Source organism: Conger conger, chromosome 14 (assembly GCF_963514075.1).
Source record: "Conger conger chromosome 14, fConCon1.1, whole genome shotgun sequence".
Classification (NCBI taxonomy): Eukaryota; Metazoa; Chordata; class Actinopteri; order Anguilliformes; family Congridae; genus Conger; species Conger conger.
Genome location: NC_083773.1, coordinates 7,338,636 through 7,361,002, shown reverse-complemented (window position 1 = coordinate 7,361,002; position 22,367 = coordinate 7,338,636). Strand labels below are relative to the sequence as shown.

At 44.1% G+C, this 22,367-nt stretch overlaps 2 protein-coding genes across 4 annotated transcripts in view; one reads left to right on the top strand and one right to left on the bottom strand.

Annotated features, from left to right (window-relative positions):
• The window catches only part of cenpp (centromere protein P), a 105,828-nt gene that overhangs the window by 30,225 nt on the left and 53,236 nt on the right, over window positions 1-22,367 (top strand). The gene's annotated exons all lie outside the window — the stretch shown is intronic.
• Window positions 15,707-22,367, bottom strand: part of aspn (asporin (LRR class 1)) — a 12,799-nt gene continuing 6,138 nt past the window's right edge. For all 3 annotated transcript variants that reach the window (XM_061220887.1, XM_061220888.1, XM_061220886.1), the window contains 6 exons: window positions 21,074-21,186; window positions 20,383-20,596; window positions 19,148-19,258; window positions 18,808-18,901; window positions 18,269-18,407; window positions 15,707-17,681 (listed from right to left, as the gene is read on the bottom strand). In XM_061220887.1, coding sequence (XP_061076871.1) covers window positions 17,478-17,681; window positions 18,269-18,407; window positions 18,808-18,901; window positions 19,148-19,258; window positions 20,383-20,596; window positions 21,074-21,186 — 875 coding nt within the window. In that variant the 3' untranslated portion in view covers window positions 15,707-17,477. The remainder of the gene's footprint in view (window positions 17,682-18,268; window positions 18,408-18,807; window positions 18,902-19,147; window positions 19,259-20,382; window positions 20,597-21,073; window positions 21,187-22,367) is intronic.

Genomic DNA, 22,367 nt, shown 5'->3' with positions numbered 1-22,367 from the left:
AAGAGCCAAATGCCAATAATGTAATGTAATGGAAGAGCCTGGAAGGCTTATTGTACCTGCTGGGGAAAAGGCCACTCTGGTGTGCCCCCCCCCCCACAACACCAACACAACTACGTTTGCCATCTGTCTGTAATGTTTTTATTTTTCATTTGAGGCTAACTCCATCCAGAGTTGCCTATGTGGCCTGGAAGCCATTATCCCAGCTGGGATTTTACTGTTGAATGGAGGTTGAAGCACGTTGCTCCAGGGCGGAGTTCATAACCGTGAAAGCAAGTCCCTGATGCTTCCGTACTGCTGTTTGTTGCATGTAAATACAATAGCCCAGGCATGAAACTGATTATCTGGATTTCTTTTATTTTATTTATTTTATTTTAAATATTGGGATTTCTGCTAACCAAATGCCCTTGGAAAAATGGAAATTAGAAATAAAACTGCCAGCTGAGTTGGATGAAATACATTTACTGTTAGGTTAATGAAAGAAGTTTTGTTTTGGCAGTCTTTTTGTGCAGGCTCTTGATTTTTATTTTGGGAAGTGTACCTTTTTTCCGACTTACCCAGACTTTGTTCGATTTCATTTTTATTTTTCTGCATTCACTGGCTCGGTTTCCATGTTAGCTTAGCATAAAGACTTGAAGCCTATTGGAGTTAGTGTTCAGCCCTGCCAAGTCCCAGAGCCATTACGAACTCGGCTTTGGCAGGACTGGCAATCCAACCCCGTTCCACTTTATGATGTCTTATGTCTTATGTAAAGATGCAGATTCACAGATTCTAAAATTTCCCTCGCGATGAATAAAGTATCTATCTATCTATCTATCTATCTATCTATCTATTATCTGACGTGTGTTCAAGATGGCTAAGGTTAGTCAACATATTCAAGCTTTATGAACTTATTCATCGTAAAGTTAGCTATTGTTTGTTAGCTACAGTTTGAAAAACAAAAATGACTGCTGACGTCATTGTGAGAGAATCAGGAACTGGGAATCGAACCCCGGTCCTTGGTGTGTTACTTTAGCAAACTGATGCCCACATCAGGGTCTGTTACTTCAGCCGATGCCAGCTAGCTGATTAGTTTGCTTACCTGTGCAACCTGTGCTACCTGAACAAATATTACATTGGTTGCAGTGTATTATAACAGCCAAAAATCATTGTCAACTTTAGTTTTCTCACCATTTTTCCCGTCAGCTGCAATTTTTGTTTGCGTGCTACCGTTTAAAACTCATGGCTAATGTTAGCTAACGTTTGCGGCAAACAGAAAAACGTTTGAGTCTGCATATTTAGGCATAAGACCCAGACATCACAAAGAGTAAAGCCAGACAGTAAGTGCGTCATTGGCAAACCTCCCCTTGAATCGAATTGTACAATAAACACTCGTTAGAATTATGTCACCTTTTGGAAATGCATCAGTAGCAAAAATATTTAATGCTAATGAAGCTGTTTAGCTTATTTTTTACCTTCTCAGTGCAATATTTTGGAATCCTTTTTCTAGTGGAAAACTACGCTCAGATGCTTGGACCAAGCGTTCAATGCCTGATCAAAAAAACTATATCAATCAAATGAAAATGGGTTGTCTCTGGCTTAAGATTTCATAACTTGCACAGATGAGCACAGTTTTATGGAAAGATATGACATACATATTATGAAATATGATACTTTGATTGTTTGGAGTACCAAAAATGCACTTTATTTCACTTCACATAGAACTTCAGTTTTATCCATTTAAGCACCCAGTTACGCACACATACACACACACACACACACACACACACACACACACAAACACACACTAAGAAAACTGAAATACTGTTGAGTGGTTTGAATCTAATTCTTATATTCTCATTAGTTTAATGTGGAAAACAAACTTCCTGTATAATCTGGGCTTTCTGTTCCCTGAATTACAGTCAATGTTGTTAGTGGTTAGAAAATGTATTCCCCAGCTGTCTAATGAGGCAGGGTGTACGTAGTTTCACGTATGCTTTTAAAAGGAAATTGCTTAAGTTTAGATGTCTTTTTTATTACTGGAAAACTAGCACAAAAATATTAACATTTTTCCCATTTCAAATAATGAGATACTCTGTATGTGGGTAACTTTACTAATGTGTCATGATGTGAATGGGCTTTAAATTTATGGTTGTCATTTCAGAATAAAGAAATGCTGGTATATATAAAACGAACAGCGCCCGGTTTATCTGGCATTTGGATCTGTCCTTCATGTGCTGGATCAGCAGATGCAAGTTTATTTCAGCGACATTAAATATGAAAACCGTCTGAGTAAAAACTGCCTCAGTCATTTCTAATGCTGCATATGAAATCCAGGTACCTTTCAGCAATTATTTCGAGGCTTTGCTATCCTTCACACCCAAAGCGATCCTTGACAAAGCACACACAATGTAGCCAGCCAATATTTACATTGTGAAATGTCCCATAATGTTTCTTATAATCATTTAGAAAACACTACCTGTCTTTTTTTTTTTTTTTTTTTTTTTTTTTTTTTGCCCCGTTGCCCAAAAGCGAATGTGAATAATGTCATACCTGGTGGTGTAGTTAGTCTCTCTGTGTGGGGGGGGGCTGGGGGTCCCGCTGTGCCATCAGAGTGATGCCAGACCCCCTGTAGCTGCCGGAGGACTCCGTGCGGGCTGAGTTTCTGCTCCGGAGGGCAGGTGACGGCGGTTCTCTGTGGTGCTCGGTGCTGCTCGGTCCAGATCTCTCCTCGCTGGCGAACCGAGCCGGAGTTTTTGGGCCCGTGTGCTCGGTGACCTCAGTTCGGTTTTGTGGTTCCAGCCCCCCCCCCCCACTCCCCCTTTTCTTTCATTTGAGGAGAGGTGAAGACAAAGTCTCCTTCAAGATCAAACATACGGGATCAATCTGAGGCTCTCTTTTTTTTTTTCTTTTTTTTTTTTTTAAATGATACAATGTGTGTTTTGTTATTTCATCCCTGTCAGGAATGCGGTTCTTCCTGACTTTGCTGTGAGACCGTTATGCGGAGCTTAAAACCCTTTCCCTGGATGAGGGTGATGGCGACGACCGAAATTGTAGAGCGATGTTTTTATGGACCGTACAAAGTGTATTTCAGATGCTTAATCATCCGGTCTGCCTAGGTCATTTTAAATATGATTTCCTTGATCATTTATGGACCTCTTGTGAGATATTTAATACATTTCTCAGTTTGATTTGTCTCCAGAATGTTTAGTCAAGTAGTTAGATGTGTACTAACACAGTGAGTCTGTGTGAATTCATACTTACTGCTAATGCTAATGTATGTTAGCATTGGCACCATTTAGGATTCATTACAATGGATGCTATGTCTCAATACAGGTTATACATGTGTATATTACGGATGCACAGTTGTAATGCAGAGATACTTGCCGTGTTAAAGCAGGTAGGCTGTCAGCAAAGTCTGTAATAAGTGAATGTTAAAATATCCTTCGACTCTTTAAGAAGTCAAAAGGACAGGATGAATGTAGGACTAAACTAATGAAGAACATCCTTTCTTTCTAATGAAGAACAAATTCTCTTTTATCTTTATTGTAGTAAGTCAGTCTAGAAATAAGTCTGGAAATAAGACTAGCTGCAGAAAACAGCTGTCCAGGTAAATATGTTCACAAGTTGCATATTATGGGTTTGGACCGAAGCCTTGAATCTCGTATATTTTCTTCTTGCGGAAACTGACAGCCAGATCAGTCACGTTTAAAATATTTGTGCAATTTCATTAAAAAAAACTAAAAACTTTATTATTTCCCCCCCATATGTAAAATACCTTTTTTTTTCTTTTTTTTTTGTGTTTTCATCTTGGGAGTATTCAAACAGTCCTACAGAAGAACCACAGATGGTCTCTCTTGACCCATATTCACTGTTGACATTCTTGGATTTCGCCCGAAGGATCAGTAGCCAGATTTATTTTTGCAGAACTACACCCAAAATTCCCATTTATCTGCTTCATGAGAACTGTTTATGGAGACCAGGCACTGATGCGCAATAGCTGTCCGACCTCAGTGATTTGAAATTAATGAGTTCCTGCATTTATATTATACTCTCTGATGAAAGATACAAGTAGAACGCAAGGCCAGTGCAAATAACACAAACCACAGCTGTGTGCTACGGTCATTGCATCAGTGTTTCTGTGGAAATATTATGAGATACTCCATTATGAATTTTTATTGATGAATTAGAGGAAATGCCCTTTAGCAGATGTGTTTTTGTGAAGTGGTAAGGAAACACCCCAAGAGCTTGAGATGTTGTTACAATCACGTACAGTAAGTGCCACTGTGGAGATGCACACCTCAAGACCAGTACGATAAAGGGATGGGTTTCTACAATATAGAGGCATTTAGGTGTTTTTAGATATTTGCAGAAGATCTGCCTTCCTGATAGATTGGAGATGGTCATGGGGGTGATGTAATGGTAAATGGTAAAGAGTTGGCATTTATATAGTGCCTTTATCCAAGGCACTGTACAATTGATGCTTCTCATTCACCTATTCATACACACACTCACACACCAACGGCGATTCTGGCTGCCATGCAAGGCATCAACCAGCTCGTTAGGAGCATTTGGAGGTCAGCTGTTTTGCTCAGGGACTCTTCAACACACCCGGGGTGGGATTGAACCAGCAGCCCTCCAACTGCCAGACAATGGGGGAGACACACGCGTGTGTGTGTGTGTGTGTGTACGTGCGCGCGTGTGTGTGGGGGTGTGTGTGTGTGCGCGCATGTGTGTGTGTGTTTCCATGGGGCTCACACACTGCACCATAAGCACAGGCCGATATCTCTTTCTGAATTGTGTTCCTGTCACAGTTAACAATGTGCGTGACTCTACAGAGCCCCGAACGTAGATCCATTGTGCTGTGCGCATCCATCATGTTCGATTAATGTCAGGGGCCCCGTCCTTAAATCCATTCATTTATTCACAAGTGCAAAGTGCTAATCACCTTTTCTCATTCCCTAAATGAAATGAAAGTCCAGCTGTAGCTCAGGCCTTGAGCAGGAGGGCTGTGGCCCACCTGGTCCCAGCTGAAGTCCGCTGTGGCCAGCTGTCTCTCCAGGCTTCCTGTGATCGTGGATCAAGTCAGGTGCCTTTCGCCAGCGTGTGATCTGGAATCAGTCCCAACGGAAGACCGCTTTAAAGCGTTTCCACGGTCAAGAAGCTCCTCAGCTATTTCCTGCCAAACGGAAATGCCAAACAGAAGCCGAGAGCCGCACAATCACATAGCAGACCCTGGTGTCTTCTACAGAGGGTCATTCCATAAAGAGAATTTTAAAATTAACATTACATTAAAGAAATAAATTAAAATAAAAACATTTTTACATTGTGCAAAGCAACATTCTTTTGGCTGTATGATTATATGAAAGGCGGTTTGAATGTCCCAGTACAGTGATGGGGACACTGTGCTGTAGGAGGTGTCGTCTTTTGGATGAGGTTTTGAAAAAACGGGTCCTGATTACGCTCCTTGGCACCCCGGATCCCACGCCACTTTTTGAAAGCATTTAGGCGTGTTGTGTTGTGTTCTCTTGCTCTTGTAAGTCACTCTGTATAAGAGCGTAAAAAAGAGGAAATGATTGTAATATAATCGGAGAAGAAAGGCAGCGTAGAGCCTCAGGCTTTGCCGCGTGTGTGGGTGTGGGGCTTTGACGCGTGTGTGGGTGTGGGGCTTTGATGCGTGTGTGGGTGTGGGGTTTTGATGCGTGTGTGGGTGTGGGGCTTTGCTGCGTGTGTGGGTGTGGGGCTTTGACGCGTGTGTGGGTGTGGGGCTTTGATGCGTGTGTGGGTGTGGGGTTTTGATGCGTGTGTGGGTGTGGGGCTTTGATGCGTGTGTGGGTGTGGGGCTTTGCTGCGTGTGTGGGTGTGGGGCTTTGCCGCGTGTGTGGGTGTGGGGCTTTGATGCGTGTGTGGGTGTAGGGCTTTGATGCGTGTGTGGGTGTGGGGCTTTGCCGCGTGTGTGGGTGTGGGGCTTTGATGCGTGTGTGGGTGTGGGGCTTTGATGCGTGTGTGGGTGTGGGGCTTTGCCGCGTGTGTGGGGCTTTGATGCGTGTGTGGGTGTGGGGCTTTGCCGCGTGTGTGGGGCTTTGCCGCGTGTGTGGTCGTGCGGCTTTGCCACGTGTGCGGGTGCTGTTGGCACAGCAGGGATCCTGGAGGCGCAATGGGCCCATTCCAAGTTGAGTGGAAAATATTTGGGGGGGGGGGGGGGGGGGTGTGTGTGTGCTTGCAAAAGAAAGAGAGTTCACAATATAAAAATGAATTCCTTATTCCTTGGACCATGAATAAGAAACCCTAATTTACTGGTGGACAATGTACTGTCACAAAATTCTTTTTGAGTGGCTTTGCAGTCTGTAGACAGTGCCAAACACAAACCTGGCAATGGCAACATCAGCCAGGCTCTGAAATTAAGGCCACATTTTTGCTTGACCAAAGGGGGCCCCCTCAAAGAAGGATGGGAATTGGGAGTATATTAAAAGTTATTTTGCAGCGTAGACAGGTATGTTGACCACATATAGGAGCGATATTAGCGAATGCATGGGCAGCGTTCAGAGGTGAAGAACCCCTTCTGTACAGTCGGTCTGACCCCCCCCCCCCCCCCCCCCCCCCACACACACACACACACACACACACACACACCCCTCTGCTGAATGACATTATGTGTTACAGTTTACAGTTAGGCATTTAGCACATTTACACAGCTTACACACTTTTACATACCTTACATTACATTACATTAATGGCATTTGGCAGACACTCTTATCCACAGAGACGTACAACAAAGTGCAAAGTGCATACCCATAACCAGGGATAAGTGCGCTGAAAGGCCCAAGAGGGAAGTACAATTTCAGCTGCTACTTGATACAAAGATAAGGACCAGGGTCTATTTGATCAATTTTTTTATATTTTTTAAATTATTTTTTTTATTAAAAATCGTAATACCGCGACACGCAAATGTATGAACAAACCCCTTACTTAGCCAAACACTGCTTACCTAGCCAAACTAAACATCCTGATACACAGGTAAATCACAGAAAGACAACAATTAAGGTTTACAGGGAGGTAGGGAAGGACAGGGAGAGGTGCTGCTTGAAGAGGTGCGTACATACAGCCCATTTCTACCGATGGGTGCTAACTGAAGGAATTCTAATTCATCACAGTACGTTCTCAGGTGCAACTATTCAGCTATACCGTAGACCTCCCTCTTGTCTAAGCCTAACCGTTAATACAGAGAATAGCACTTACGATGACTATTGTCCTTTTGTTCGTTTTGCTAGTTATGGATTTGATGCTTTAACTTGTGTAAGAACCTATGCACTTGCTTTGGATTAAAAGCGTCTGCCAAATGACTAAAATGTAAAATGTAACTACAGTTACCTGATTGGGAATGGAGTTACCAGCCAAACTCAAGCCATTCATTGTATATTAGAATGCTCCAAGCTGCTCCAGGACAAATGTTTGGCACTGTGTACCCTGGATACATACGATTTGTTACAAACTCCACAAACTCCAAACTCTTTGGTGCTTGTTTGGTGATAAGTAATCTATTCTTTAGTGTTTTGTCTTGTGTTTTACTTGGGTAAATATTTGTGCATGCTTTTGTTGTTTTGTTGGCTTGCGTGAACGAGATTGAGAGCCACCGATGTGTGTAATTTATTTGAAGATACTTCCTTCACAGCACAAGATTTATTGTGCCTTTCGGAATTAATTGCATTTTTTACCGACTGTTTACAGACTTCTGCATCTCTCTGCCAAGTGAAATAACCCTCCACCAACACTATCATGCAAATAAACAGGACTGGCAAGTCATTGGAATATGTTGTTTTGTACTTGTAAACATACACTGATTTGCTGATATTTTATTTGTGTTCATTAGTGTTCCTATGGAATGATTGGATTGAGATTCTGTGGCTGGTTACATGTGGTGTCTCTGCGGTTGGGGCTGGAATGTAGAATGTGGCGTTTAATCGTTTGTTGTCTAGAAAAAGACATGCTGATTCGTCAATACCAGAACAATGAAACTTAATGAGTACCATTTTGCAAGAGAAACTAACAAATATAAGTCAGTGAAAATGCTTGTTTTTTGTGTTTTTTTACCTATTGTTTTTATTCTGTTTCTTTCTGGTTTCCTGTTCCTCTTCACATAAAAAATATCCCTTTTATGCTCAGATTGGTGTGCTTAGTGACACTAATTCATGTACACTCAGTGAGCGCTTTTATTAGATTTAATCAGGTTTTTATTAAAGTTATATTTTTAGACTTCTACTGCTGTAGCCTATCCACTTAGAGTTATGATGTGTTGTGTGTTCAGAGAGGCTCTGCTGCATATCGCTGTTGTAATGTGTGGTTATTTGCATTACTGTCACCTTCCTGTCAGCTTTGACCAGTCTGGCCATTCTCCTCTGACATCTCTCATTAACAAGGCATTTCTGTCTGCAGAACTGCTGCTCACTGGATTTTTTTAGTTTTTTGCACCATTCTTTGTAAACTTTGTATGCGTGAAAATCCCTGAAGATCAGCAGTTTCTGAGATTCTCAAACCACCCTGTCTGGCACCAACAATCATTCCACGGTCAAAGTCTAATTTTTCCCCCCATTCTGATGGTTGATGTGAACATTAACTGAAGCTCCTGACCCATAGCTACATGATCGTATGCATTGCACTGCTGCCACACGATTAGCTGATTAGATAATCGCGTGAATATGTACGTGTAATAAAGTAAAAATGTTCCTAATGAAGTGCTCTGTGGGTGTATATTTTCCCATGGGTAAATGGTAGTGGCTTGAAAAGTATGATTTTTGCATGTCAGTAAGCTTTCATATTGCAGTGCTCTTTCATTCATCTCACCTGTGGCTCTTTTATCAGACACGGACTGTAATGCATTACATTACATTACATTATTGGCATTTGGCAGACGCTCTTATCCAGAGCGACATACAGTTGATTAGACTAAGCAGGAGACAATCCTCCCCTGGAGCAATGCAGGGTTAAGGGCCTTGCTCAAGGGCCCGACGGCCCAACGGCCGATTAGAATCACTGACCTTTGCGTGTCCCAGTCCTTTACCTTAACCACTACGCTACAGGCCGCCCCTACTACCGTACATGCTTGTTGTGAATTTTTATCCTTGTCACTGCCCACCAACACCTTGTATCACTTTGACCCTGGTGCCCCAGGTCCACAGGGTCAAAGATGACACACTCCTCCGGTGATAAAGCCCCTCCATTGAATTTTAAACCCTGAATCAATATTTGTCCTGTGGAAACACTTGGTCAATCATCAATAAGTAAGTAAATAGCTCTTGTAGGATCATGTCTACACCATGTTTTTACTGCAAAATCATAATTGATTAGTTAATATTTGTAATGTGTGAGTTTACAACCGCATGGTTAAAAAAGGGTAACACTCTGTTGGTGTACCCCTTTAATGAAAATATAAAAGAAGCCAATGTGTAGCTTTTTCTAATGGTATGGTCATACCAGGAAAAGTAATGAAATTTCATGCTGAACAAAACAAAAAAAAAAGTTTTTCACTGCTGTTAAGCTCAGGACAGTATCATTTTTAACCCTGACTACAACAAGGACGGTTAAAACGTGTATACCCTTTATAACCTTTTATAACAGTTTGTCTGATTTGGGCTATAGTTTGCCTCATTTGTTTGAATGGTTTTGCTGCATATGCAGTCCTTATCACCATAGGCCTGGGATTATTCAACCGGGGGGAAGGGAGGGGGGGCAAATGTTTGGCGTGCCAACATGGCTTTAAAGTAAAATACAAAATATTGCCTCCATACGTTGAAGAGCTCTACCATATGGCACACACCTATCCCAGTAGGAGCACGACTGCATTTGCTAAAGACGGCAGACCTCAGAAGGCCTGCAGCGTTGCAGCAGTCGTGTCGAACAGCCTGACGGATTGCAGTCGAGAGCTCTGGTCATTTATTGGACAAGCACCAAGCTACGCTTTTTCCTCAACCCCTGAGGGACTTGTCATCTGGCCCTGTGGTTTTGCGGGTTTGGTTTTGTGTTCCGTGTTTTTACATTCTGGAATAGAGATGTTCGCCCCGAACAACTGGCGTTAGTTATTGTTTTCATTTCGCCGGGATTAGACGAGGTTTCTGCTCAGGCCTGCTTCCCTCGAAGGCCAGATGGGCCTCTGTGTGATGACACGATCCTTAGGCTCTCACTGCCACTCCGCTTGGGCGAGTGAGTTTCTCAGAAGAGCCTCTGTCGGATTGGAGAGCATAATAAGCACGATGCTCTGAACCAGATTATTCAGATTATTCCCTGGCTGCAGACGTACAGAGCCAGACACGCCAGAAAGCCAAGTGTCGGACTCAAAAAACGCCTGGATTCCAGAGCCTGAAGGTTTACAGAGCGGATTGACCCCTGGGGGTCATCGTGGAGGTCGTTCACCTCATGTGTTTTCCTCTGTACTGTGCCCAGTCTGTTCGAGCACAAGGCAAGGCCCAGGGCTGCACTTATTTCTGTAGGCTGACTTTAGTTTTGCGCTGAAGTAAGCCATGAATACAGGCTCACACAGACAGGCCCAGAAAGGGTTACTACTATTTCTTTCCTTTGGGTTCAAATTCAAATGGGAGGAGAGCTCTATTTCGTTCAGCGATTCAAATGATTACTTTGCCATTTGTTTGCGTTTCAAAGCCAGATCAGCAGTTTGAGAATATCATAAAGGATTTGGCTGCGTAGACATGGTGATAACTTAATGATGGATATTATATACACTGAATCTCCAAAGTGCGGTACGAGGCCTCGTCAACAAACTGATTTATAGTCGTTTCAGTGGGATTATAGATCCGTTCATTGGCAGTTTAGGTGTGTATGCAATGCCAAAAGATTCTCCGCAGTCATTTCAGATTGTGTAGTCCTGCACACTCCTGTGAGATTCTGCACACTCCTGTGAGATTATGCACACTCCTGTGAGATTCTGCTTAATCCTGTGAGATTCTGCTTAATCCTGTGAGATTCTGCACACTCCTGTGAGATTCTGCCTAGTCCTGTGAGATTCTGCCTAGTCCTGTGAGATTCTGCACACTCCTGTGATATTCTGCACACTCCTGTGAGATTCTGCACACTCCTGTGAGATTCTGCTTAATCCTGTGAGATTCTGCACACTCCTGTGAGATTCTGCTTAGTCCTGTGAGATTCTGCACACTCCTGTGATATTCTGCCTAGTCCTGTGAGATTCTGCACACTCCTGTGAGATTCTTCTTAGTCCTGTGAGATTCTGCACACTCCTGTGAGATTCTGCTTAGTCCTGTGAGATTCTGCACACTCCTGTGAGATTCTGCTTAATCCTGTGAGATTCTGCACACTCCTGTGAGATTCTGCTTAGTCCTGTGAGATTCTGCACACTCCTGTGATATTCTGCCTAGTCCTGTGAGATTCTGCACACTCCTGTGATATTCTGCTTAGTCCTGTGAGATTCTGCACACTCCTGTGAGATTCTGCTTAATCCTGTGAGATTCTGCACACTCCTGTGAGATTCTGCTTAATCCTGTGAGATTCTGCTTAGTCCTGTGAGATTCTGCACACTCCTGTGATATTCTGCCTAGTCCTGTGAGATTCTGCACACTCCTGTGAGATTCTGCACACTCCTGTGAGATTCTGCACACTCCTGTGAGATTTTGTGCACTCGATGTAGTCCTGCACACTCCTGTGAGATTCTTCTTAGTCCTGTGAGATTCTGCACACTCCTGTGAGATTCTGCTTAATCCTGTGAGATTCTGCACACTCCTGTGAGATTCTGCTTAATCCTGTGAGATTCTGCTTAGTCCTGTGAGATTCTGCACACTCCTGTGATATTCTGCCTAGTCCTGTGAGATTCTGCACACTCCTGTGAGATTCTTCTTAGTCCTGTGAGATTCTGCACACTCCTGTGAGATTCTGCCTAGTCCTGTGAGATTCTGCACACTCCTGTGAGATTCTTCTTAGTCCTGTGAGATTCTGCACACTCCTGTGATGTTCTGCTTAATCCTGTGAGATTCTGCACACTCCTGTGAGATTCTGCTTAGTCCTGTGAGATTCTGCACACAATAAGTTCATTTCTAACTGCATCCACGTGAAACCCCTGAAGTCTCCTCACGAGCATTCAGCGCAAGTGTTTTGAAGGCATTCCATATTATCAAAAAATAATAATTTTTCCGCTTCAGCCTTCTCGGAATGTGAGGTTGTGTCGGGTTCCTGACGGGGCTGCGGTATTCCGTTTGTGGTTGGTGTGTAAAATGTTTTTACAGCTCCTGACGAGGCGGTTCCAGGAAGGCTCCTGCTTTAAGGGCCAGATTCGGGGAAAGAGTCTGAGCGTTATTACAGGGTGTTGATGAGCTCTGACACGTTAAGGGTTAATGGGAAAAGGCTGCAGACATGTGGAAAAGCGCTTCTGGGAAGGTTTATAGGAGTGTCTGCCTTCTCACATGACACCGAATTGGGTTTGGAAAATTTAATGTCGTGTTTGTAAAGAAGACAATGTGATAAATGGCGGTATATGTCCAGTATGTTTCCAGTAAGTAGTTTTTCTGGAATACTATATATTCTCATAAATCAAATTGTAGAACAAAATGTATATATTTTTACATTTTTGACATTTGGCAGACGCTTTTAATCCAAAGCAATTTACTAGTGCATAGGTTCTTCCACAAGTTAGAAGCATCAAATCCATAACAATAAAGCAGTTTTGAGTGCTTTTATGTCAAACGTGGCGGTGAACTTGCTGTTCCACTTTGACAAGTAGACGGAGTTGGTTTTTGGTGCTTGAAGAAAAGATAAATTGCATTGCGGACACAGTGGTTCTGTCAGACGTATGCACGGGGGTGTCTGGCTCATATTCCGGGTTAAAAAGGAGGAGGTTTGTGGGGTGCCGGGGCAGTAAGTGGCTCATATCCCGGGTTAAAAAGGAGGAGGTTTTGGGGGTTTGGGGACGCCCCTGCACGGTGTGGATGTAGGTGAACGGCGCTGGACCCTGCCGCTGCGTTCGGGGAGGCGTTGGTGTGAGACGTGGCAGACGCAGCCTGGGCCAGCCTGCAGATTTGTTCCATGTGTTTCCTCAGTCTCCCTCCCTCCTCTGCCGGGCCGTGATCACCAGCGCAAAACAGACCGAATGTGTGTGTGTGTGTGTATGTGTGTGTGTGTGTGTGTGAGTGTGTGTGTGAGTGTGTGTGTGTGTGTGTGTGTGTGTGTGTGTGTGTGTGAGTGTGTGTGTGTGTGAGTGTGTGTGTGTGTGAGTGTGTGTGTGTGTGTGTGTGTGTGTGTGTGTGAGTGTGTGTGTGTGTGTGAGTGTGTGTGTGAGTGTGTGTGTGTGAGTGTGTGTGTGTGTGTGTGTGTGAGTGTGTGTGTGTGTGTGAGTGTGTGTGTGTGTGTGTGTGTGTGTGAGTGTGTGTGTGAGTGTGTGTGAGTGTGTGTGTGTGTGTGTGTGTGAGTGTGTGTGAGTGTGTGTGTGTGTGTGTGTGTGTGTGTGAGTGTGTGTGTGTGTGTGTGTGTGTGTGAGTGTGTGTGTGTGTGTGAGTGTGTGTGTGTGTGTGTGAGTGTGTGTGTGTGTGAGTGTGTGTGAGTGTGTGTGTGTGTGTGTGTGTGAGTGTGTGTGTGTGTGCGCGCACGCGCGCGAATCTGTGTGTGTGTGTGTGTGTGTGTGTGCAAATGTGTGTGTGTGTGTGCAAATGTGTGTGTGTGTGTGTGTGTGTGTGTGTGGAAAAATATTCCCTTCTTACTTTACTTAAAAATTAAATAAAAAAACACCAGGATAAAACCTTCATGTCACTGTTACTTGGTAAAAGTTGCAGTAGATGTAGGGCAAGTAATTGAAAAATTGTGGAATTTTTTGTGGAATTGTTTTTGTGGAATGGTAAGGAAACACTTGAACTCTTGAGAAATCTGTGGTGGACATGTTTAAGAAGAAATGCGTAAGAGGCGTCATTGATTGAAAGATATACCGACAGGGCAAGCTATGAAGAATTTCTCAGTGGCTCTTGAAAACGTTGATAGAGTTAAAAGAGCACGAAAATGTAGGGTGATGCTACAGGGCAATGCAATAGCCTTTTAAGGGCTCAGGGCTTATTGACATACGGGTTCACATTTTGATCCTGTGTCCTTTAGGTGCATTACCAATGTCTCCACTAGGTGGCAGTATTTGATTTTATATGAAATATTTGCTTTAAATAAAAACAAAAATCAATAACAATTCAAAAATTACTATCAGTTCGAGGGGTTAGCTAAGAGATGGATTATTTAAATATTATTAGCAATCGAAATGATGTTCATGAAATAGCTGAGTGGGGAACTATGAATAGTTGAACTGTTAATATAAACAATATGTACCAAACCTTTAACTTGCTCTTATTACAGCTATATTTGGGATGACTCTGATTTATGTTGAATAATAATAATACATAAAAAATTATTAATCTAAAACATTTTCCAAAGATTTTCCAGTTAATAGAAAAGAAAGAATGGGTCAGTTGAAATTGGCACACAAATAAGTTTTGCTTCTTATTCTTATGCACCTACGTTACATATGCTGCTGTATAAAATTGCACACACTGCCATCTAGTGGACATTAATGAATCCCTGCAAGAAGCTATACATTAAACTAGATGTGTGGAACATTCCTGGACAGCTAGTATGTGTTCAAGCAGATTCCTCTTGCTTTGCCAATTGGCTAATAAACACCAACACCAGCTAGTAGATATTAGACCACTGCAAAACATTTCATATAGGGACACACAAACAGCTCTCTTTCAACTGAAAACTGATGAGCTTCTCAAGAAGCAAAGAGAACATTTTCGATCACAATCTGGGTTAATTAAATAATTAAGAGCAGAAGAGGCCACTCTTTCCCCACCCTTTCCCTAAAACATGCAATTCACTGACCCAACATGTGTATGTGCTATGAAGTCATTGAGTAGCTGTGCAAATTCAGGCTTGCAAGGGCCGCAATTGCAATTTTCTGAATTTTACAGGAGAGCCAAATCAAATGTTTGAATGAACCAAGGTTTTTGGGATGAGTCTTTAGGTGTTTACCCTTTATTTCAATGTAGTTAAGGATGGCACATCTTATTTATCAAGAGCTTTGTTTTGATATATAATAATCATTTTGGGCCAAATGTCACTTGCCCGTTGCAAACGAACCCTCCTTCTGGAAGATGCAGCTGTGCTCGTTAACATTAATTGCTCTGTGCTAACACCTTTTATGTGATCTGAGTAGCAGTCAGACCACTGCGTTTAGATTTGGTCAAAAACACATGGGAAACAGTCATCTTTCAGCTGCACTTTTATTCAAACAACTGTGGTGGTCATGTTTTTAAAACCACAGTATCCAATAGTTACTGGTGACGAATTTAAAGTATTCTAAACAACAGGAAATGCTCAATTTATTTCCTCTGTAGCACAGCAGTCTCTGTGCAGTCATAGTTGTGTCCTGTAGCTGAATATTTTCCTTTTTCTTTGTACTTCGTACTTCTTCTCTTGCTTGAACACCAGGGGCTGCAATGTCTCTGAATAACACTCCCCCCACTGGTGTGATGGAGAAAAGCGCTTAATTTAGTTTCATTTCCTTCCAATACTGCAAAAACATAATATGGTGAAGATCATTGCTCTGTAGGTTTGAAGCTTGTACTTTCACCGAGTCAAGTGTCGTGTCTTGTCTTTTTAAACTGAATTGCCAGCGGGTATGTGACTGTATTCTTTCACAAACCATTGTACACAAAAAAAAGCAAAATGGATGGATGTGTCAGTTTAAAAACAAGTGTAACTTGAACCGTTTATTCAGATCGAATAATAAATATACAAGTCCTTGTTTTAAGTACAGTATGCATATATACAATGAAATATATTCAGATTAAAGCATATTTGAGAACATGTATACTCACATGGCTTTCTGTGGCGTTATACATTCAGGGGGAAAGGAACAACTACATATTAGATTACTTAAGCATGCAAACTGAAACAAAAAGTTTTTAAAAAATCCAAATTTCAAAGTAATCGCATCACATGGAGACCTCCTTGGCTTTTTTCCAGTTGTGGATGCAGTGGTGTGAAATGTGTTTTTTAATACAAAAGAGGAAGGTCATGTTTTTTTTATTTTATTTTACAAACCAATGATTTTCTTACCAGCACACACTACACTCCAGACTGTATTGCGTTGTGCTGAGGTTTGCTGTATTGTGGCGTAGTAACCAGGAGGTGGCGCTGTATAGTCATTTTGAGAAACTGGATAAGGACGTTAAGCTGACTGGCTGCTCGAGTGCTGTCTGTGTCCAGGTGGCTTTCCATGGTTCATACAGTAGGTATGAAAAGAAAACAGTCCTTTCTTACCGCGCTTCAAACTAACCCAAGGCTGGTAAAAGTCAAAAAATGGTATCGTACAACATCAAACACCATTTCAGGCTGTGTTGGCCTGGATGCGTGTACACTGTAAATACTTTGTCATTGTCTTTGAACTGTATTCAAAGGGATGGATAGTTTCCTGGGTTTTAAACAATATATTATTTTAGTGTTAGTGACTGATTACAGTTGGCCCAGACGTCTTCTGTGTAGAATGAAGCATACTTTACATCCAGAAGTGTCTGATGACCTGCTGGATTTAGAATGGTAAATGGTAAATGGTAAATGGCTGGCATTTATATAGCGCCTTTATCCAAAGCGCTGTACAATTGATGCTTCTCCATTCACCCATTCGCACACGCTCACACACCGACGGCGATTGGCTGCCATGCAAGGCACCGACCGGCTCGAAATGGCTGCCGTAGGGGCCTTGGGAGTCTGCGCTTCAAAGCAGGAAGTACTGTATCTGCGGCCTGTACAGCGTTATTATGTTGTATAAAAGGTATAAAAGTATCTAAAACAAACAACCTTTATTTCACGTGAAAACAGTCAACTTCAAGAATGTAGTTGTCCGAGAGTAATGTAACGTAACGATTGCACTCGATTCGCCTTAAGAATGGTGGATCCTCTGTTTTCAAGGGTGGAAAAAAATGCCATTTAGAAGCAAGGCTCTGGACATCTTCTCTTAAATGGAACAGACTAGCTTCTTTATGTGTCTATTAAAGTTTCATCCCTGCAGACTAACCCCTTGGTTGGTAATTTAATTTATTTATCCTTCCTTTTTCACACTCCTAAGATATTCAAGTATTGAGACCATTCTCTCTCTCTCTCTCTCTCTCTCTCTGCTCAAGGCTCTTAAACCTCGGTTGACACTTCCTAATCCTGGTGCTGAAGGGGCCACATTGCGGCAGGGGTTTTTTTATTTATAAATTTTTTTTTTTTTTTTTTCCTCTCGGTTCAGCTTCCTGTTCCAAAAGTTATTGTCCCCCCCGCCCTGAACAGGCCGCACCGACCTGGCCTCTGCCTGCATCATAACAACTACGCAGGAGGAGGCGGCTCGACACTAGCACGGCGTTGATGTGAGACCCCTGCAGCACCAGGCTTTAGGTGTGTGTGGTGAGGGTGAGGGTGGGGGGTGGGGGGTGTGTGTGGGGGTTTTGGCGCTGGGGGTTAGGCGTTCACTTCCGTCTCCTGAAGTTGCCCAGCTGCACCCCCCGGCGGCCCACCACGCAGCGGAAGGTAGCGGGCTGCACCTCCCAGTACTTCAGGGGGTTGGCGAAGAGACTGATGCCCACGTAGGGGGACTTCTTCACGCTGCGCTCCGCGGGGCAGAAGTCGTCCGGGCCCACGCTGCCGATGCTGTTCACGTGGAGGTACACCACCTGCCCCGGGGGACGGAGGGTTGAGCGAGCGAGGGAGGGAGGGAAGAAAGACAGAATAAAAGAAAGAAAGAAAGAAAGGCTGTTAACTGCAGCCGTCCAGGACGGGAGGCTTTTTTTGGTGCATCTCAGCCGCTACTTGCCTTAGGATCCCTCACCGTGTCTCAAAAGCCTTGCCTGTGAGTTGAACGGAAACCACTGCGTCAGTGCTACGTCAGTGCTAAGTCAGTGTTCCGTCAGTGCTGCGTCAGTGCTGTGCTACATCAGTGCTGCGTCAGTGCTGTGCTCCATCAGTGCTCCATCAGTGCCGCGTCAGTGCTACGTCAGTGCTCCATCAGTGCTGCGTCAGTGCTGTGCTCCATCAGTGCTCCATCAGTGCTGCGTCAGTGCTGTGCTCCATCAGTGCTCCATCAGTGCCGCGTCAGTGCTGTGTCAGTGCTACGTCAGTGCTGTGTCAGTGCTGCGTTAATGCTGCGTCAGTGCTCCCTCAGTGAGCCCGTGCCTGCAGCAGTGAGCCATGGGAAGAGGCCGTTGCATAATGCAGCACATAAGCGCTCCAGCCGGGCGGCTAACAGGCCACAGCCCCTCACCTGCAGGTACTTGAGGGTGTCCAGGCCTGCGGGAACGCTCCGGAGCTTGTTGTTGTCCAGGTGGATCTCCCTGATGTTGGGGATGCTGGCGAAGCTTCCGTTCTCCACAAACTTGATCTGGTTGAAGCCCAACCCCAGCCTGTGTGTGCGGAGCGCAGTGCTTTCAACAGGAGGGTACGAACACCCACCTGACTCACAGGAGTTTTTAACAGGAGGGTACTGACCCGATCGCTCTGCTTCCTTTAGGGGCGATGATTTACATCCAGGCATTTAGCACACACGTAAGATACACTTAGCACACACAGCTTCATGCAATTCGTTTATACAGCCGAGTATAGATGGCATTGCTTCAGCGAAGCGATTCAGGTTAAGTGCCTTGCTCATACCCACAGGTGTAACTGCGGGGATTGAACTCGCAGTCTCTAGGATAAGGCCAGTCTGCTTCCCATTGTACCTCATTAGTACTACATTAACTGTCAGAGTAAAAGCTCATTTTTTTTATGATTTATTTTTTATTTTTTAAGTTTAACATTTTTTACCTGAGTAAGTTCTTGTATCTGTAAAGGTCCTCCAGCTCCACCTTTCCAATCTTGTTGTAGTCCAGGTGTAGCTCAGTCAGGGTGGGCGGGAGGTCTTAAAAAGATGTGAACCGACCAAAACGTTTTCCTGATTGACTGACAATTTCGTACTTGTATTGTCTAAATCCGCACATGGCAGATTCAGCATGCCAGGAGACTAAAACAAGGCAGGTTAGGATTTACCCTTAAGCTGTGCCTTCTCTGTCTTCACATATCTTATCGAGTTATCGAGCACTCTATCAGTAGCCTGATATTAAATTCATTTTCGAGTACGGTATTGGAAGCAGGTGGGTGAGGTTACCTTTTGGTATTGCGGTGATCTTGGCCTCTGCGATTCTTAAATAAAAGGTAGACATGCCATCGAATGCTCCCAGCTCAATCCCACTGTTGGCAAGAGGATTTGCGCTCATTTCTGGAAAGAAAAGACAAATCACCTTGTTTGTATTCAAACATAACTGCGGCCCCAAAAGTAACTGAAATTTGCGGGGGCGCAAATTGCTAACACTGCCTTGCAATCAAAATATCCATGATTTTTGGCCACACCATTCTTTAAATACTGATCGAGTAATCAAGCATTGTAAATATAAAATTAAATATTTTCTTCTGAAATCTGATTTGTGTGATGCAATGGATTTCATAATGTTTCTTTGATTAATGCATTGCTGGCGTTTTTCCTCCAAGTTTGGCATGTCCCATTATAACTTGCTGGAAAGTCTCCTGTGTCAGGAGCTCCCCTCCTGAACACATATAAGCTGCCACAGTCCGCTAGCTGAGCTCACACAGGCCAACACAGGCCAACACAGGAACACGCTGCTGCTTGAGCCTGCAGACTGCAGGTGCCTGATTGGTCAGCAGGGGTCGCTGCTGAGCATTGAAACATGGCCAATTGAATCCCTCCTTCCCATGAGCGTCACTATGGCCAATTAAGCCAAAAAAATAAATTCAAAATTTGATAATCAAATAGGCCCTAGTCCTTATCTTTGTTGTACTGTTAGCAGTTGAAATTAGAGTCTTTCAGCGCACTTATCCCTGGTTATGGGTACGCGGTTTGCTTGATCTGGATAAATGCCAAATGCCATTAATATCATGTCATGTAAGCGATTGCCTTGCAGGGCTGTCGGCGCAATCAGCACTGGTGTGGCCCTGATTCGATAGACTGTGGGGCCCGTCCACACCCTCTGAGGGCCCCTCCACACACTCTGACGGCCCCTCCACACACTCTGAGGGCCCTTCCACACACTCTGAGGGCCCTTCCACACACTCTGAGGGCCCTTCCACACACTCTGAGGGCCCCTTCCACACCCTCTGAGGGCCCCTCCACACACTCTGACAGCCCCTCCACACACTCTGAGGGCCCCTCCACACACTCTGAGGGCCCCTCCACACACTCTGACGGCCCTTCCACACACTCTGAGGGCCCGTCCACACACTCTGAGGGCCCCTCCACACACTCTGAGGGCCCCTCCACACACTCTGAGGGCCCCTCCACACACTCCACACACCAGCGCTTTACGCAGCATTCCGGGAGAGGCGTACCTAGGACATGCAGGGCCCTCATGCCCCGGAAGGCGTCCTTCTGGACCTTGCTGATCTTGTTGTCGTGGACCCTGAGCTCCAGGATGTTCTGGGGCAGGTTGGCGGGTATCTGGGTCAGCAGGTTGTAGGACAGGTACAGCAGCTGCAGCTTGTTCATGTGGCGGAAGGCCTTGGGATGGATCTTGGAGATCTTGTTGTTGACCAGGAACAGCGCCTGCGGTCGGCACAGGTTGGAGAGGCGTGTAATTTTCGCGGCCGTGACTAAACCGGGCCACAGCTCGCGGTCTTTGATGTGTGTCATTTCCTGGCAGTAACGGGCAGAGGCACCCTCTCCAGAACAGGTGTGCTCATATTATTGTCTGTTAAAGCTTTGCCTTATATGAGCATTTTTCTCACATCAATGACAAACCTCGAATGAGAACTAAAAACAAGACCACTGACTGTCGGCTTATCATTTACTGTTTCCACTCTAATCCAGGATGTTTTTTTTTTTCACCTAACTTTGGGTGAAGTCAAATGAGCAGTTCAGACTCACTCAGTGTTGTCTATAGAGTGATCGTTTGCTTATAATCTGGGTTTATGGCGATACCCCCCCCCCCTTTGCCGGCCCACAATCGCAGTGATCCTGGGCCAGAGCTACTCCTCCGGTCCAGAAACATGTTGGGTGTACGAACACGGCCAGAAAACTTACGTAGAGATTTTTTAAGTCTTTGAAGTCATTTTCCTTGATTTCGGTGATCTTGTTGTTCTGAAGGTCGATCATTAACGCGTCTTTGGGGATGTTCTTTGGCACCGACTTCAACCCTGCGGAATGAAAAAGAGGTTTAGAGGCGTTAATTATGAATCGCATTTCTTTTATAATTCATTTAATGCTGCCTCCGAGCTTGAGATTACTGGCGTATTGAACCCAGTGCTCACCAGTGATTAATGCTAGTCAGTGCTCGAATGCCTTTGGGCCGATACAAACTTTGGCTACACTGTTCTGTTGTATTTTATCACCATAGACACCGTGAATGCTTCATTAATATTATTAAAGAATTTAATTTCCATTTAATTTCACTAAATCATTTTTATTATTGTATTTTATTTTTTATTAAAGCAGTCATTCGTTGGTCAGGAGGTGCAGTCAGGACGGAACGGGACGGGTGTTGTTTTTTTGTTTTTCAGCTGACTAAGAGTTCCCCCTCCGACTGCAGCTGGGACTCGGCGGTCTGCGACCGAACATTTGGTGCACATCTTTCTTCTGTTACCCGGGGAGCGTCGTTAATGTTAACGAATGGAACACCAGGTCGTGAAGGCAGGCAGATGCCCGAGTGATACACGACTTATTTCCTTTCGCTTTGTTTTGTCTGCACATTTCCCGCGCCCCTATCGTACAAGCCAGGGGGTCGCGACCAGACCTCAACAACCCGTGTTTTTTCTTTACCGTGTACAGGGATATTTCCATGAACAGACCTCAACTACCCGTGTTTTTGCTTTACCGTGTACAGGGGTATTTCCATGAACAGACCTCAACTACCCGTGTTTTTGCTTTACCGTGTACAGGGATATTTCCATGAACAGACCTCAACTACTCGTGTTTTTTCTTTACTGTGTACAGGGATATTTCCATGAACAGACCTCAACAACCCGTGTTTTTTCTTTACCGTGTACAGGGATATTTCCATGAACAGACCTCAACTACTCGTGTTTTTTCTTTACTGTGTACAGGGATATTTCCATGAACAGACCTCAACAACTCCTGTTTTCGCTTTACCGTGTACAGGGATATTTCCATGAACAGACCTCAACAACCCGTGTTTTCGCTTTACCGTGTACAGGGATATTTCCATGAACAGACCTCAACAACCCGTGTTTTCGCTTTACCGTGTACAGGGATATTTCCATCTCCAGGTATCAGGTTTCCCTGCTTTTTGGGACATGGCCGCGCTTGGTCGTGGTTCATTCTGGGGCTCTGTATGTGCGCTTACAGACATAGGAATGCA